The sequence below is a fragment of the Embiotoca jacksoni genome, unplaced genomic scaffold (genome assembly GCF_022577435.1).
Source record: "Embiotoca jacksoni isolate LCO1_2020_lvr unplaced genomic scaffold, fEmbJac1.0.p SCAF_82, whole genome shotgun sequence".
NCBI lineage: Eukaryota > Metazoa > Chordata > Actinopteri > Embiotocidae > Embiotoca > Embiotoca jacksoni.
In genome coordinates, this window is record NW_027185439.1 from 996,207 (window position 1) to 1,014,387 (window position 18,181).

The 18,181-nt window shown below is 42.1% G+C and overlaps 3 protein-coding genes across 4 annotated transcripts in view; 2 read left to right on the forward strand and 1 right to left on the reverse strand.

Moving 5' to 3' along the window:
- Positions 1-978: 978 nt before the first annotated feature.
- Positions 979-10,132, forward strand: tbk1 (TANK-binding kinase 1). 2 transcript variants are annotated; one of them, XM_069139432.1, is made up of 21 exons: positions 979-1,032; positions 1,791-1,897; positions 2,008-2,148; positions 2,218-2,347; positions 2,438-2,619; positions 2,713-2,873; positions 2,954-3,064; positions 3,329-3,508; positions 3,587-3,783; positions 3,875-3,933; positions 4,086-4,177; positions 4,338-4,439; positions 4,547-4,625; positions 6,116-6,237; positions 6,320-6,396; positions 6,627-6,666; positions 6,737-6,838; positions 8,197-8,293; positions 8,862-8,962; positions 9,046-9,117; positions 9,224-10,132. In XM_069139432.1, the coding sequence occupies exons 2-21, from the start codon at positions 1,811-1,813 to the stop codon at positions 9,261-9,263; spliced, it is 2,172 nt and encodes a 723-aa protein (XP_068995533.1). In that variant the 5' UTR covers positions 979-1,032; positions 1,791-1,810; the 3' UTR covers positions 9,264-10,132. The 2 variants fall into 2 exon arrangements, with proteins under 2 accessions (XP_068995533.1, XP_068995534.1); XM_069139433.1 differs by lacking the exon at positions 979-1,032 and adding an exon at positions 1,095-1,405.
- A 416-nt stretch (positions 10,133-10,548) lies between these two features.
- Positions 10,549-16,557, forward strand: crebl2 (cAMP responsive element binding protein-like 2). Its single transcript, XM_069139444.1, has 3 exons — positions 10,549-10,741; positions 11,397-11,594; positions 15,385-16,557. Exons 1-3 carry the CDS (start codon positions 10,727-10,729, stop codon positions 15,538-15,540), a joined length of 369 nt encoding a protein of 122 aa, XP_068995545.1. The 5' UTR covers positions 10,549-10,726; the 3' UTR covers positions 15,541-16,557.
- A 100-nt stretch (positions 16,558-16,657) lies between these two features.
- The window catches only part of gpr19 (G protein-coupled receptor 19), a 6,619-nt gene continuing 5,095 nt past the window's right edge, over positions 16,658-18,181 (reverse strand). Inside the window, exon 2 of the mRNA XM_069139443.1 lies at positions 16,658-18,181. This exon is cut by the window's right edge and continues 1,275 nt beyond it. Coding sequence (XP_068995544.1) covers positions 18,162-18,181 — 20 coding nt within the window. The 3' untranslated portion in view covers positions 16,658-18,161.

Below are 18,181 nucleotides of genomic sequence, written 5' to 3' on the forward strand. Positions count from 1 at the left end.
CGGATTTCCAAACGTGAAGTTTAAAACGTCGCAGCTTCGGGTCGTGATGAACGTGGATGAAAAAGGTTCACAGGAAGTAGAAACGGTTGAAAAGGCGGCGAAACGGAAGTTAGTTTCTGGAACGTCGTCCTTCGTCCGTTTTGATCTCGCGGTGCTGTTTTGCGAGAACGTTTGCGGTTCGTCTGTTTTCAGGATGACCCGGAGCACCGGGCGGACCTGGACGGCCCGTCCCGCTGCCACCATAAGCTGTTGTAACTCATCAAATGCTGATTTTTTTTTTTTTCATTTTGTTAAATATAAAGTGAGTGAACTTTTACCTCCGTGTCTGTGTGATGATTCTTTATTTTAAGGAGAAAAGTCACTGAAATCAGAAAAACTACATTTAATTAGAACAAAACTGAAAAATATAAAACTACGACATGAAGTCTCGACCTCAGAGATAACGTATGTTTTGATTTGGAGGTGTATAAATAAAACCAGTGGAATTATAGAAATATTACACTTCCAAAAGGTAAAGTAATAAAATATTGGCAGATAAATCAATTATTAAATAAAGAATTATTTTAGGGGACCGTTTCTAAAATCTGCTACAGCCCTGATGAGGGAGAACAGATTAATACCGCAGTGATTTACAGTTATTATAGTGGTGTCCTTTCCATCAGCAATGAGCAGAGATGTATTTATTAGTTATGTAAGTGATCTGTATCATGTTGATTTCCAGGTTTCCTTTTCCTTCTCTTTTACCGTAATAACGGATCCGGTTCGGCGCATCACCTCCTTCACGGAGGCGTCTCTCAGCTGTTCGTTGTTTTGGGTCATAAATGATGCAGCAGTTGAAAATATAAACAGTTTGAAGAGCGGATCGATCAAAAAAAATCCCACATGTTGACAGATATTTTGCGCAGTTTATTATTATGGCGCTGCTCGTCTGTGTGTTACGGTAATGACGTAATGACCCCCTTCAGCCCTCTGATTAGACTGCAGCTGTCACGTGACCAGGGACCAGCGGAAGAAGAGGCCGCAGACAGAACGGTGAGGAAATAAACAAAATAGAAACGAAACGTTTTATTACATTAAAACGGGCCGGGGCGACTCGGCGCGTGAGCTAATGGCCCCGGTGTACCGGTACGGTTCAAACGGACAGCTTGTCGCCTCGACGCGGGAGTCGGTGAGCGTGCGCGAGCGAAAGTGAAAATACAGAGAGCAGCTCCGACATTTTAACGGCTCGTGCCGTCCCCGCGGACCCCTCTGACATCACGGACCGTCCCGTTAACGGCCCCGCGGACCCCTCTGACATCACGGACCGTCCCGTTAACGGCCCCGCGGACCCCTCTGACATCACGGACCGTCCCGTTAACGGCCCCGCGGACCCCTCTGACATCACGGACCGTCCCGTTAACGGCAGGTTCGAACCTTTTAACGCGTTCAACTGTTCACGTCTGCTGCGTCACCGCCACGTCACGCGCTCACTGCACCTTTTTCTATTGTTTGAGGCCTCGGAGGGGAATTTCCCACCGTGACGTCATCACGTACCGAGCGACGCTGCGGGGAAGCTTTTATTCGTTTTTGTTAATCGGTAGATTGATGGACGTCTGTCAGTCAGTCCAGCTTTTTATTTACGAGTTTGTTTGTGAAGTGGGCGGGACTTCTGGGTTTAGTTTACCGCGTGTGACGTATTGATAAGTTTATTGATCCGATGATGAGCTGATCAGTGATTTGGTCAGCTGGTGGTAATGCACTGATCACTTCTGGCTGGTTTATTGATCCTGAGTTTTCCGCTGCGTTTCCAGGACCAGTTGCAGCCGACAGGATGCAGAGCACCACCAACTACCTGTGGCTGATCTCAGACCTGCTGGGTCAGGGAGCCACGGCCAACGTCTACCGCGGCCGACACAAAGTACGAACTGCTTCTGGATCAGAGCGACGATTCGTCGACGTGTTTGAACTGAAGATCTGAAACTCAAAGAACGATTCAAAAAGTGTTGATTGTTTTTGTTTTGTCTGCAGAAAACGGGCGACTTGTACGCCGTCAAGGTTTTTAACAACCTGAGTTTTCTGCGGCCGCTCGACGTCCAGATGAGAGAGTTCGAGGTTCTGAAGAAACTCAACCACAAGAACATCGTGAAGCTGTTCGCGGTGGAGGAAGAGGTCGGTACCACGAGACACTTCACCTCCGGTTAGAAAACACGTCTCTAACGTCCTCGTCTTCCTCCTCAGTCCAACACCCGTCACAAGGTGCTGGTGATGGAGTACTGCCCCTGCGGGAGCCTCTACACCGTCCTGGAGGAGTCGTCCAACGCCTACGGACTCCCCGAGGACGAGTTCCTCATCGTCCTCCACGATGTCGGTGAGGAACACGTTCACGTCCTCACATTACAGCGTGTTTATAAAGTGATTACTGTTACTGCTCTCTGATTGGCTGTTGCTCCTCCTGCAGTGGCAGGTATGAACCACCTGAGAGAGTACGGCATCGTCCACCGGGACATCAAACCGGGAAACATCATGAGGGTGATCGGAGAGGACGGACGCTCCGTCTACAAGCTCACCGACTTCGGAGCCGCCAGAGAGCTCGAGGACGACGAGCAGTTCGTGTCCCTGTACGGCACCGAGGAATACCTGGTGAGGGAAACAAACGCACCTGTTGAGTGACCTCGTGTGTGCGCCTGCTGACCTTTGACCCGGCGCTAACTCTTCTTTGTGTGTTTCCCGCAGCACCCCGACATGTACGAGCGCGCCGTGCTGAGGAAGGACCACCAGAAGAAGTACGGCGCCACGGTGGACCTGTGGAGCATCGGCGTCACCTTCTACCACGCCGCCACCGGCAGCCTCCCCTTCAGACCGTTCGAAGGGCCGCGCAGGAACAAGGAAGTCATGTAGGAGCTCCGAGAACCGCCGGCGTTTCCCACGGCGACGGTTTGAACTCGCTGTTATCTGACTTGTGTTTGTGTCGCAGGTATAAAATCATCACGGAGAAGCCGTCGGGGACGATCTCCGGACACCAGAAGTGTGAGAACGGGAAGATTGAGTGGAGCACCGAGATGCCGGTGTCCTGCAGTCTGTCCAAGTACGCAACATGCTACAGCACCGCCCCCATCAGGTCACATAAAGAACTACAACACCGCCCCCATCAGGTCACACTAAGAACTACAACACCGCCCCCATCAGGTCACATAAAGAACTACAACACCGCCCCCATCAGGTCACACTAAGAACTACAACACCGCCCCCATCAGGTCACACTAAGAACTACAACACCGCCCTCTCGTGCACGCATCGAACATCCATGAGTTTCAAAGTGATGTGGTCGTTGTGTCTCCGGGTGTTTCAGGGGTCTTCAGAGCCTCCTGACTCCAGTCCTCGCCAACATCCTGGAGGCCGACCAGGAGAAGTGTTGGGGCTTCGACCAGTTCTTCGCCGAGACCAACGACATCCTGCACCGGACCGTGGTTTACCTGTTCAGCCTGCAGCAGGCCACGCTGCACCACGTCTACATCCACGAGTACAACACGTGAGTCCCGTTTCCTCCGCCGTCCTCCGTCGAGCTCCGAGGAGGTCGGACTGACGAGCTGCCGCTCCTCGTCCACAGGGCGGCGCTGTTCCAGGAGCTGCTGAGCCGCAGGAGCAGCATCCCTCTGCACAACCAGGAGCTGCTGTACGAGGGCCGCCGCCTCGTCCTGGACCCCAACCGCCAGGCCAAGACCTTCCCCAAGACCTCCAGGGACAACCCCATCATGCTGGTCAGCCGCGAGTCCGTCGCCACCGTGGGACTCATCTTCGAGGACCGTACGCACCTTCATATCTTCTCCGTGTCGACGTTCCTCTGTTGATTCACAGAAAGCTACAAATTCAAACTGCTGTTTTCCTGTTTTCACAGCGAGTCCTCCTAAAGTTCAGCCTCGTTACGATCTCGACCTCGACGCCAGCTACGCGAAGGTACCGAACTAACAGCGCTCATCAGACTCTCGGGACTCCTTTCTTTTAAATGAGACTTTAGGTCCATAAAATGTCAGAAAATATGTCTTTAACCCTGTGAACCGAGGCAGGTCACATGACGTGTTCTGAAACTGCCCGGTGTTGTTCGTCAGACTTTTGCAGGAGACGTGGGACACCTGTGGAAGACGTCCGAGTCTCTGCTGGTTTATCAGGAACTGGTGCGAAAAGGAGTCCGAGGTTTGATGTGAGTTCACTTCCTGTCGGCGACCATCTTCAACTTTACAAACAGGAAGTAGATCTGAATATTTATGTAAATCTGTCAGTCGGTCAGTTATGAAGTTAGTACGCAGTGAGACAGACGTTCCTCACGATGACTCGGCGGTTTGGTTGTGCGGTTGATGCAGAGAGCTGATGAAGGAGGACTACAGCGAGATCTTGCACAAGAAGTCGGAGGTCTTCCACCTCTGTAGCTACTGCACGCAGACGCTGGAGAAGACCGAGCAGCTGTGAGTGAATCACGTCTTTTAATGAACCGTCAATAACGAAGAACTGAGACGACGAGTCCAGAGTTGATTGATTAACGAGGAGATGACAACTCCGCTGCTGTGTTCAGGTTCGAGGTGTTGATGCAAGCCAACATGATGTCCTCAGAGTACGACGAGATCTCCGACATGCACAAGAAAGTCCTCCGAGTGAGTCCTCGTCTTCTTCTACATCTTTGTTCGTGGTTTACTTCACGAACCAAACTCCACCTGAAGGACGTGATGTAGCTCGGTGGTTCCTAAGGCCTCAATATTAGAAATGACATTTATTAGCACCTGGTTGCTATGGCGTTACTTCCTAAACAACTAGCACATGTTTGCTAAAGTGTTTCAGTTTAAATTAGCATATGGCTTTGGGTTGTTCGTAAAGAACTAGCTTACGGTTGCTACGGTATTTTGTGTAGTTTGTAACGTATGGTTGCTAAGGTGTTACAGGTAGTTCAGACGTTAGTATGTGGTTACTAAGGTGTAGATTGGTTGTTACCACGTGGTTGCTAAGGTGTAGGTTGGTTGTTACCATGTGGTTGCTAAGGTGTAGATTGGTTGTTACCACGTGGTTGCTAAGGTGTAGGTTGGTTGTTACCACGTGGTTGCTAAGGTGTAGGTTGGTTGTTACCACGTGGTTGCTAAGGTATAGGTTGGTTGTTACCACGTGGTTGCTAAGGTGTCGGTTGGTTGTTACCACGTGGTTGCTAAGGTGTGGATTGGTTGTTACCACGTGGTTGCTAAGGTGTAGGTTGGTTGTTACCATGTGGTTGCTAAGGTGTAGATTGGTTGTTACCACGTGGTTGCTAAGGTGTAGGTTGGTTGTTACCACGTGGTTGCTAAGGTGTAGATTGGTTGTTACCACGTGGTTGCTAAGGTGTAGGTTGGTTGTTACCACGTGGTTGCTAAGGTGTAGGTTGGTTGTTACCACGTGGTTGCTAAGGTGTAGATTGGTTGTTACCACGTGGTTGCTAAGGTGTAGGTTGGTTGTTACCACGTGGTTGCTAAGGTGTAGATTGGTTGTTACCACGTGGTTGCTAAGGTGTAGGTTGGTTGTTACCACGTGGTTGCTAAGGTGTAGGTTGGTTGTTATCACGTGGTTGCTAAGGTGTAGATTGGTTGTTACCACGTGGTTGCTAAGGTGTAGATTGGTTGTTACCACGTGGTTGCTAAGGTGTAGGTTGGTTGTTACCACGTGGTTGCTAAGGTGTAGGTTGGTTGTTACCACGTGGTTGCTAAGGTGTAGGTTGGTTGTTACCACGTGGTTGCTAAGGTGTAGATTGGTTGTTACCACGTGGTTGCTAAGGTGTAGATTGGTTGTTACCACGTGGTTGCTAAGGTGTAGGTTGGTTGTTACCACGTGGTTGCTAAGGTGTAGATTGGTTGTTACCACGTGGTTGCTAAGGTGTAGGTTGGTTGTTACCACGTGGTTGCTAAGGTGTAGATTGGTTGTTACCACGTGGTTGCTAAGGTGTAGGTTGGTTGTTACCACGTGGTTGCTCAGGTGTAGGTTGGTTGTTACCACGTGGTTGCTAAGGTGTAGGTTGGTTGTTACCACGTGGTTGCTCAGGTGTAGGTTGGTTGTTACCACGTGGTTGCTAAGGTGTAGGTTGGTTGCTATGTGTATTACTACATCATAACCTGTTTACGTGCAGATCTCCGGCTCGTTGGAGCCGATCGAACGAACAGCACAAGACATCAAGAGTAAGTTCCTGTCCGGCGGCGTGCTGACCGACGGCTGGACGCAACAAGTGGGGACGCACCCCGAGGACAGGAAGTAAGGCCGCAGGTGTTCAAACACAGTAAATTATGGGATGTTTGATGATCCAGAGACTGACGATGAGAGTTTTTCTCCGCAGTGTGGAGAAAATCAAAGTTCTGCTGGACGCCATCACGGCCATCTACCAGCAGTTCAAGAAGGACAAAGCTGAGAGACGTGAGTTCACACCGCAGCTCCATGCTAGTTAGTTAGCAGCTCCATGCTAGTTAGCTATACTGATTATTTCTTCCAATATTTTAGCTATCTCAATGATTTATCACTTTTCGCTAACTATTTATTACTTTATGGTAACAATTTATTACTATTGAGTAAATTATTTATTACTTTTAATGAACTTTTTATTACATTTCACTTATTATTTATTTTGTCTTCTGTTCTGTGTTCAGGTCTCCCGTACAACGAGGAACAGATCCACAAGTTCGATAAGTAAGTAACTCCGTCAGGGTTCCTCCTCCGTCAGGGTTCCTCCTCACCGTGTTTCTCGTTTCTCCGACAGGCAGAAGTTGGTTCTTCACGCCAGTAAAGCTCGATCTCTGTTCACGGAGGAATGCGCCATGAAGTACCGCCTCTTCATCTCCAAGAGCGAGGAGTGGATGAGGTAACGTTTCCATCACCTGTCACTCATCTCCATCACCTGTCACTCATTAAGACTGTACAATAACTCACCTCTGGCAAAATCCATCACACAACAATAACACTGTTGTCTGTGTTCTTGGTTGTTTGTATATAATATATATAGATATATACTGTATACACTGTGCATTTTATATTTAATATTTTACTGCTATTTTATTGCTTTCTATTATTCTATTATTATCTTGTTGCTTCTGTATGCTGCTGTAGCGAAAACATTTCCCCTCAGGGATTAATAAAGTAACTACCTAACTCTAACTCTAACCTAACTCTAACTCTAACTCTAACCTAACCTAACCTAACTCTAACCTAACCTAACCTAACTCTAACCTAACCTAACTCTAGCCTAACTCTAACCTAGCCTAACTCTAACTCTAACTCTAACCTAACTCTAACTCTAACTCTAACTCTAACTCTAACCTAACTCTAACTCTAACTCTAACCTAACCTAACCTAACTCTAACCTAACCTAACCTAACTCTAACCTAACCTAACTCTAACCTAACCTAACTCTAACCTAGCCTAACTCTAACTCTAACTCTAACCTAACTCTAACTCTAACTCTAACCTAACCTAACTCTAACCTAACCTAACTCTAACTCTAACTCTAACTCTAACCTAACTCTAACCTAACCTAACTCTAACTCTAACTCTAACCTAACCTAACTCTAACTCTAACTCTAACCTAACCTAACTCTAACCTAAGACCTCACGGCCAACAGGTAAGTATGAGTTTTTTTTTAATCTTTTTTATATCTTTATCTTTTTTAGTTTAGTCTTTTTATTTTTCATGTGCCAATTGCCTGAAGAAGACTAATAAAAGTCGAAACGTCGCGACAGGCACATTAGCTTGCAAAAACATTTAGAGTTTTTGCTTTTTTCTTTTCTTTTGTTTTGTTTTTTTGTTTTTTATTTTTTTATTTTTAGTTTGGACCCTCCTTACCAGCCGTGAAGTACAAGACAGGGGGGAGTGATTTTGGACTGGGAGACCTACCTGGTTGAGGGCCCGTGCTTCACCTTTCCACCGTTCATTCGGAGGGGGGGATCAGTTCCCTGCACTCTAACTCCAACCTAACCTAACTCTAACCTAACCTAACTCTAACCTAACCTAACTCTAACTCCAACCTAACTCTAACCTAACCTAACTCTAACCTAACCTAACTCTAACCTAACCTAACCGAACCAAACCATCTCCATCTTGCATGGGGGTTTTAAGAGTTAATGATGTGTCGAACAGGAAGTGGGCTCAGCTTGCTCTGATTGGGCCCTCCGTTGCTCGGCAACACTCGAGTGTTGAAGCTTCTTCTCTCCGTTTGTTTTCAGGAAAGTTCATCACGTGAGGAAGCAGCTGATCAGCCTGTCAGGTCAGCTGATCAGCACCGAGAAGGAGGTCACCATGCTGATGGAGCGGGCCATCAAGGTAAACAACAACAACAGACAACAAACAAAGTGGAAGGGGCTCATTTTAACAGCTGATCTAATTTGTGGTAGTTTTAGTTTAAAAAACTGATTTTATTGTAGTTTTCCTTCAAACGTCTTCACAAGGTGTCAAATCATCAACTTCATTATTTGTTTAAAACATTTTTAAATCTACCAAATACCATTAAAATGTAATAAGATGAAATTTAAGGAATAATTTTAACAGTATTTGGTGCATTTTAAGGTGTTTAGTTTCATCCTTAGAAAACTTTCAATGCTCACATTTCTATTTTATTCATATTAATTTTTTAAAAGGAAATAAACTAATGTAATACATATTTATATAAAGTATTTTAGTGGATTTTAAATACAGAAATAAATGCAGAATTTCTTTATAAAAAGAATGTTGACGTTTATTTTATTGTTTATTTGACAAACTGATGAACACACAACAACAGATTTATTAAAATAAGAGTTCAAGTTAAATTTCATGTTGAATCTGTTATAATATTATAAGTTAAACTGTAAAGTTAAATGTAATATTGAATGTTGAGCGGTTTGTGTTGCAGCTGCAGGAACAGCTGCCTCAGAAGGTTCTTCCTCTGGTGTCCAGCGGGATGAAGCCTCAAGCCTACCTGAGCCAGAACACACTGGTGGAGATGACGCTGGGGTGAGGCCTGCCTTTACTCTTCATCATCATCATCATCATCAGTATCAGTCAGCTGGGCAGGAAGTGACTGTGCTGTGTTTCAGGATGAAGAAGCTGAAGGAGGAGATGGAGGGAGTAGTGAAGGAGCTGGCGGAGAACAACCACTTCTTAGAGAGGTCGCTCACAAAACACAGAAACTCTCACAGGCTGCAAATACTTTCTATGTTCACAAATCTGAGCAGAAAAATGATAAAACTGTATTTTGATGTATTTGCGCTGCAGGTTTGGGACGCTGACGCTGGACGGAGGTCTGAGAGGCTGAACGATGACTCGCTGCTATTTGTCTCCTGAAGCTGTTTGTTTGTAAATATCCTGTTTACCTTGTAAATAATGTCAGACGGAGCTTTTGTACGGACGGTCCTCTGCTCTCGTCTGGAAGCCGTGAACTTCCTTCGGCTTGCCGTCGGTTCGACGCTGCAGAGACGTTTCCTTTAATTTACCTCCAAGCAACACGTTCATCAGATCAGAACACAAACCGTTTAACGTCCCGCTTCATCTCGTAAAGGAACACGTTCAGCTTAAAAGCCTTTAAAACTGATAACTTGAAGGTTTTTTTTTATCATTTAAGTTTTTTTCATTCAGTATTGTCATAAATTAAGGGGTGTTTAAGGAACGAATACGAAATCCCTTAAAGCAGTAAGATTCAAATGAAAATCTATTTAAAGGGATTAAATCCTTAAATATTCACCTCAATTGAAAAACCGTGGATTTCATGTTACCTGGTCAGTTTAAAGGGATTTTTGTCCCTTTAAAATTCCTTAAACTCTTTAAATAATCCTTAAATACATAAGTACATCACAGGCAATTTATTGTCGCTTTAATTTCATTCAGATACCTTCATAAAATGTAAATTAATGGGTAAATTGAAGTCATATTTAAGTGAAAATATGAAGCAATTTAGTGGAACAGTGCTGATTAATTTAGATGTTTATTTATAGCAGATCAATAATCATCATCAGTTCATATTTGCTGGTTGTAAGTTTGTCGCTGGTCAGTAACAGAAATATCTCCACTGGTCATTAATAAACCATCTACCATCTTTTTCTCTTCTTAAGGTGTTTTTGTTTTGTTTTGTCAATAATCAGAATTCAGAACCAAACTACTGTAAATAAATCAATATCTGATCAATGATGACGCCTCCTGTTGTGCTTTTTAATTATTTTTTCAATAAAGTTATTTTAAAAACAGAAGTGTAATATAAACATGAACTGGACACATTTTTTGTAATTGTTAAAGTTAAATTAGTTGATAACAAATACATAAAATGAATACTATGATACAATAAATGAAAAATAAAACCACAATTTCATTTATGAATTAATTTGACTTAAACAGTAAAATAATTAACGTGGAAATGAAAATGAAATGAAAAAACACAAAGCTAAATTATTTAATTTCTTTAGAATTTTACGAGTAAATTATGTATTTTATGAACGTGTTTGTTTTACCGTTTCCTGTGTACACTCTGGTTTGTCCAAGTTTATTTTAGTCAATAAAGATTTCTTTAAAAAAAATAACGAGCGCTATAATTAGTGACGTAAGCGCGTAACGTCGACAGGAAACGCGATGTAAACAAGAGAAAACGTCCCACCGACGATCTCCGTTTTGTTTGTTTTGTCTGTTCGGTAGATTTTCCCCGCGGACCGACTCGGTTCGTTTCTTCTTCGTGTCTCTCGGATCCATCTGATCGTCCCGCGGACCGGAGGTGACGTCAGCTGAACCAACATGGACGAGAACAAGGTGAGGAGCTAACGGCTGCTAACGCTAACCATCCTTAGCTGGTTAACGGAGTTATCTGGTTCACGTTAAAACGGTCGGTTAGTCTCGTCGTTAGTTCTAGTTAGTGTCTGTTTACCTGCAGGCGGAAGAGACGAAGCTAGCTGAAGCTAATGTTAGCTAACTATCAGTGTTTGTATTGATCCGTTACTGACGTCATTTTATCTGAAACCAATAAACTGACGTCATTTCATCTGAAACCAATAAACTGACGTCATTTCATCTGGCGTCTCAAACATGTTCAGCTAGTTAGTGACTAACAAGACTAGTTATCTGATGGTTTAGTCACTTGATGGGAAAGTTAACTTCCAGATTGTGTTTTAGATGTTTTAGATAAAGTCTGAACTTTAACAAAACTTTATTAAGTTTGTAAACATTTTTTTTTTTTAAAAAGGACATTTCAGCGATTTGCTTTTAACATCCAGACCACATTAAACCAGATTAATCTAAAACCACCACACTGGTCAAACCTGGAATAAATTTTCCCAAATCCAGGTCTGACCTCCACACGTTGCAGGTTTTAATCTGGACCAGGTCTGAAGTGGTCCAGATGGAGGAGAACCTCCCTCTGGTCGAGTCTCTGTGGCTCCGGTTGAATATTTTTCTGCTGTGTCATCAGATGGTCGCTGGTAAAGTGAAGAAACCGGGAAAACGTGGACGCAAACCGGCAAAGATCGACCTGAAGGCCAAACTGGAGCGCAGCCGGCAGAGCGCCAGAGAGTGCCGGGCCCGGAAGAAGCTGCGGTACCAGTACCTGGAAGAACTGGTGTCCAGCAAGGAGAGAGCCATCTGCGCCCTGCGGGAGGAGCTGGAGATGGTGAGGAGGTCTACTGTCCTCTTTTAAAGACTTTTATATTCACTTGTTGCCATGGTGAATCTTTATTCACTTGTTTCTATGGTGAATCTTTATTCACTTGTTTCTATGGTGAATCTTTATTCACTTGTTGCCATGGTGAATCTTTATTCATTTGTTGCCATGGTGAATCTTTATTCACTTGTTGCCATGGTGAATCTTTATTCACTTGTTCCTATGGTGGATCTTTATTCACTTGTTACCATGGCGGATCTTTATTCACTTGTTGCCATGGTGGATCTTTATTCATTTGTTGCCATGGTGGATCTTTATTCATTTGTTGCCATGGTGGATCTTTATTCACTTGTTGCCATGGTGAATCTTTATTCATTTGTTGCCATGGTGAATCTTTATTCACTTGTTGCCATGGTGGATCTTTATTCACTTGTTTCTATGGTGAATCTTTATTCACTTGTTGCCATGGTGAATCTTTATTCACTTGTTCCTATGGTGGATCTTTATTCACTTGTTCCTATGGTGGATCTTTATTCACTTGTTGCCATGGTGAATCTTTATTCACTTGTTCCTATGGTGAATCTTTATTCACTTGTTGCCATGGTGAATCTTTATTCATTTGTTGCCATGGCGGATCTTTATTCACTTGTTGCCATGGTGGATCTTTATTCACTTGTTTCTATGGTGAATCTTTATTCACTTGTTTCTATGGTGAATCTTTATTCACTTGTTACCATGGCGGATCTTTATTCATTTGTTGCCATGGTGGATCTTTATTCATTTGTTGCCATGGTGAATCTTTATTCACTTGTTGCCATGGTGAATCTTTATTCACTTGTTCCTATGGTGGATCTTTATTCACTTGTTCCTATGGTGAATCTTTATTCACTTGTTGCCATGGTGAATCTTTATTCACTTGTTTCTATGGTGAATCTTTATTCACTTGTTACCATGGTGAATCTTTATTCACTTGTTTCTATGGTGAATCTTTATTCACTTGTTGCCATGGTGAATCTTTATTCATTTGTTGCCATGGCGGATCTTTATTCACTTGTTGCCATGGTGGATCTTTATTCACTTGTTTCTATGGTGAATCTTTATTCACTTGTTTCTATGGTGAATCTTTATTCACTTGTTGCCATGGTGAATCTTTATTCACTTGTTACCATGGTGGATCTTTATTCACTTGTTCCTATGGTGGATCTTTATTCACTTGTTGCCATGGTGAATCTTTATTCACTTGTTCCTATGGTGAATCTTTATTCACTTGTTGCCATGGTGAATCTTTATTCATTTGTTGCCATGGCGGATCTTTATTCACTTGTTGCCATGGTGGATCTTTATTCACTTGTTTCTATGGTGAATCTTTATTCACTTGTTTCTATGGTGAATCTTTATTCACTTGTTACCATGGCGGATCTTTATTCATTTGTTGCCATGGTGGATCTTTATTCATTTGTTGCCATGGTGAATCTTTATTCACTTGTTGCCATGGTGAATCTTTATTCACTTGTTCCTATGGTGGATCTTTATTCACTTGTTCCTATGGTGAATCTTTATTCACTTGTTGCCATGGTGAATCTTTATTCACTTGTTTCTATGGTGAATCTTTATTCACTTGTTACCATGGTGAATCTTTATTCACTTGTTTCTATGGTGAATCTTTATTCACTTGTTGCCATGGTGAATCTTTATTCATTTGTTGCCATGGCGGATCTTTATTCACTTGTTGCCATGGTGGATCTTTATTCACTTGTTTCTATGGTGAATCTTTATTCACTTGTTACCATGGTGGATCTTTATTCACTTGTTACCATGGTGAATCTTTATTCACTTGTTACCATGGTGAATCTTTATTCACTTGTTCCTATGGTGAATCTTTATTCACTTGTTCCTATGGTGAATCTTTATTCACTTGTTGCCATGGTGGATCTTTATTCACTTGTTGCCATGGTGGATCTTTATTCACTTGTTTCTATGGTGGATCTTTATTCACTTGTTTCTATGGTGAATCTTTATTCATTTGTTGCCATGGCGGATCTTTATTCACTTGTTGCCATGGCGGATCTTTATTCACTTGTTTCTATGGTGAATCTTTATTCACTTGTTTCTATGGTGAATCTTTATTCACTTGTTACCATGGTGGATCTTTATTCACTTGTTGCCATGGCGGATCTTTATTCACTTGTTTCTATGGTGAATCTTTATTCACTTGTTTCTATGGTGAATCTTTATTCATTTGTTGCCATGGTGGATCTTTATTCACTTGTTGCCATGGTGAATCTTTATTCATTTGTTGCCATGGTGGATCTTTATTCATTTGTTACCATGGTGGATCTTTATTCACTTGTTGCCATGGTGAATCTTTATTCACTTGTTGCCATGGTGAATCTTTATTCACTTGTTGCCATGGTGGATCTTTATTCACTTGTTTCTATGGTGAATCTTTATTCACTTGTTACCATGGTGGATCTTTATTCACTTGTTACCATGGTGGATCTTTATTCACTTGTTTCTATGGTGAATCTTTATTCACTTGTTACCATGGTGAATCTTTATTCACTTGTTACCATGGTGAATCTTTATTCACTTGTTTCTATGGTGAATCTTTATTCACTTGTTTCTATGGTGAATCTTTATTCACTTGTTCCTATGGTGGATCTTTATTCACTTGTTGCCATGGTGAATCTTTATTCACTTGTTGCCATGGTGAATCTTTATTCACTTGTTGCCATGGTGGATCTTTATTCACTTGTTTCTATGGTGGATCTTTATTCACTTGTTACCATGGTGAATCTTTATTCACTTGTTACCATGGTGAATCTTTATTCACTTGTTTCTATGGTGAATCTTTATTCACTTGTTCCTATGGTGGATCTTTATTCACTTGTTGCCATGGTGAATCTTTATTCACTTGTTGCCATGGTGAATCTTTATTCACTTGTTGCCATGGTGGATCTTTATTCACTTGTTGCCATGGTGGATCTTTATTCACTTGTTTCTATGGTGGATCTTTATTCACTTGTTGCCATGGTGGATCTTTATTCACTTGTTCCTATGGTGGATCTTTATTCACTTGTTGCCATGGTGAATCTTTATTCACTTGTTGCCATGGTGAATCTTTATTCACTTGTTGCCATGGTGAATCTTTATTCACTTGTTGCCATGGTGGATCTTTATTCACTTGTTGCCATGGTGGATCTTTATTCACTTGTTTCTATGGTGGATCTTTATTCACTTGTTCCTATGGTGGATCTTTATTCACTTGTTGCCATGGTGAATCTTTATTCACTTGTTTCTATGGTGGATCTTTATTCACTTGTTGCCATGGTGGATCTTTATTCACTTGTTACCATGGTGGATCTTTATTCACTTGTTACCATGGTGGATCTTTATTCACTTGTTACCATGGTGAATCTTTATTCACTTGTTACCATGGTGGATCTTTATTCACTTGTTACCATGGTGAATCTTTATTCACTTGTTACCATGGTGAATCTTTATTCACTTGTTACCATGGTGAATCTTTATTCACTTGTTACCATGGTGGATCTTTATTCACTTGTTACCATGGTGAATCTTTATTCACTTGTTACCATGGTGAATCTTTATTCACTTGTTACCATGGTGAATCTTTATTCACTTGTTACCATGGTGGATCTTTATTCACTTGTTACCATGGTGAATCTTTATTCACTTGTTACCATGGTGAATCTTCATTTACCTGTTGCCATGGTGACTCTCAGGCGTGATCAGCTGGTCGTCCGTGTCCCTGATGCGATCCGTTGTGTCTCTGCAGTACAAGCAGTGGTGCTCTGCGATGGATCAGGGGAAGATCCCGTCGGAGATCAAAGCTCTGCTGACCGGAGACGAGCAGAAGCTGCCAGCAGGGGGCAGCAGCACCAAGACGTCCAGGAGCAAGAACAACAACATCAGCAGCAACGGGCAGAGTTAGAGAAGAAGACCTTCCTCCTCTTCCTCACAGGAACAGACTTTATTTCTCGTCATCATCACGTCCTTCATCAGGACCTCAAACACATTCATCAATAAAATGTTCAAGTGTTTCAGATGGTTTCAGCAGGAGACATCTGATTTCTACCTGGTTTATAAAAACACATGATTCTGATCGGAGGAAGAAAGATTCACGATGTTTATCACTTTCTCTGCAGGAGAAACGATGATGTCATAAAGCTCAGTTCATGTCGTCGTCGATATTTCTGACTGATTTGTTAAAGTTTGTTTAAAACAAACGTTCAGAGCTGAAACCTGCCGAGTCGGTTTATCAAAAAGAAAACATTCTTTAAAACTCAAATTAAACTGATGTCCTTCATTGATGAGAGATTAACGTCTTTAACTTTTCCTTTTAATCTCTCATTAAATTCATTTGTTTACTTTCCTTTGAAATTTCTTTAAAAATCGAAATTCTGACTAAAAATAAAGTCCAGACGGATTTCAAAGTAACGCCAGTTTTTTGTAAACCAGATATAATCAGTGAACTTCGTGTCCAACAGACTGAAAACTAAATATTAATTTGTAGAATTGAATCTAAAAAGTTTTTTTTAATGTATATTTATTCTGTCGAACAGTTTACAGCTCTGATTCCACGCTTTTATTGTGACGTGTAAAGAACGTGTGCGGACTTCCTGTCGTGGTGTTAAACCGGTCCGAGGACCAGCTGATGATGTGTTTTATTATTTTCGGAGTGTTTGCCGACATCCCTGCGCTCGGTTCCACGATGATGATGATGATGATGATGATGATGAAGAGTCAGCGTGTCGCTCTTCATCACTTCTTTTTGTCTCTTTTGAATCTGAAGCTCTTCTTTCCGTCGTTTTGTCGTCACGGTGACGAAACTCCTCCATAAAGTTTGAGCACTTTGTTAAATCTGATGAAGCACTTTGTCGAAGATTCAGAAAATAATCTGGAAGTTGAAACTTCTGTTTGTCAAAGAAAATAAAATGTTTGAATCTCACTGATGACCTCATCAGAACATCATCTGTTCAGTTGCACTCTTATTTTGTTAACTTCCTCTCTGCTGGACTCATGCTTCCTGTCGAACTGATCCTCCGGAGGATCCGCTGACTGAATATTCCTCCTCATAAACACTCTTTAACCATCTCAGCCTGGTTTTCAGACTCTGTGACCGGCGGCCATGTTGAGGTTCAGAGGGTGTCGGCCCTTTATGAGATCAGCTGACGGGTCGGCGCTGCTTCAAGTTTGTGTTTTTATTCACTGATCTTTCTTTAACTTTCACGTCAGTAGCAATATTTAACGTAAATTCAAACAATCTCCACAATATGTATATTTTTTTATTTCTGCAATTTTTACGTAAAAAAACATCGTGAACAGAAGCTCTGCTGAAAGTCACACTTTCAAAATAAAACGGACTTTATTACCAACACTGACTGTTCATTTCCAACCAGCGAGGCTCCGCCCCCTCTCCTCTTCATCAAAACAAACTGCTGCTAGCTCACCGCTACAGCAGGAAGTGACGGGGTTTGTGGGAACACGTTAAATGAGTTTGTTTTAGTGTTGAATGAATGTGATTTAAAAAGCGTGTAAAGCTCTTATTTTGAAGGCAGTTGTATTCTTTGTTTCTGTATTACAGTCTAAAGCTCTTATTTTGAAGGCAGATGTATTCTTTGTTTCTATATTACAGTCTAACGCTCTTATTTTGAAGGCAGATGTATTCTTTGTTTCTATATTACAGTCTAAAGCTCTTATTTTGAAGGCAGATGTATTCTTTGTTTCTATATTTCAGTCTAAAGCTCTTATTTTGAAGGCAGATGTATTCTTTGTTTCTATATTTCAGTCACAGACTAATTTGTCACTTTTAGACTCTTTTCATCACTTTGAGCTCCATGATGGTTTTCTAAGTTCAACACAGGAAGAAAAACACATTACAGGTACAATATTTATGGGATGTCCAGAAGGAAAAAAACATCAAATTTTGATTTGCAATTGTTTTCCAATTTCTGCAATTTCACTGCAAAAAAAAAACTCACTAAAAATTCCACAAATTGTTTTGTAATTTTTGAGAAAATTAAACATTCACAGAAAAACGATGAAGTCGTGAAGGAACTGAACAAAGTGTGTTTTTTATAGCTTTGGTGCGTTGTTAGCTAAACACTGCTAAAAAAATTGACTGTGATTTTTACTTCTGCAACCTTTGACCCCTGAAAAGATTTCTTCTCTTTATTAGACAACACTGAGTTTCACTGCGACCAGCCGCCGGTCTGAACCGGACCTCGTTAACGAGCCAACTCACCGTTAAAGAAGCAAAGCAGACGATGTTCACGGAAACATCGACACGCTTCTAGCTAGCTAACGAGCCAACGAGATGGAAAACACAAAATCCCGAAACAATCCATCGAAACACGGCACGGAAATAAACTCGGTTAAAATCACAAGTATAAAAACGTCTCTGATGCAGATTTGTTGCGTCAGAAGAAAAAAAGCCCTTCAAACAATCTGAACACGTTCTGGTAGATAAATTGGAGGCTAGCAGCCTCCAGCTAGCTCGCCGGCATTGTGCCTTTAAGTTTGTTTCTTTGTACGAAGTTCGTCCGAATTGTTTCACACGAAAGTATTCGGAG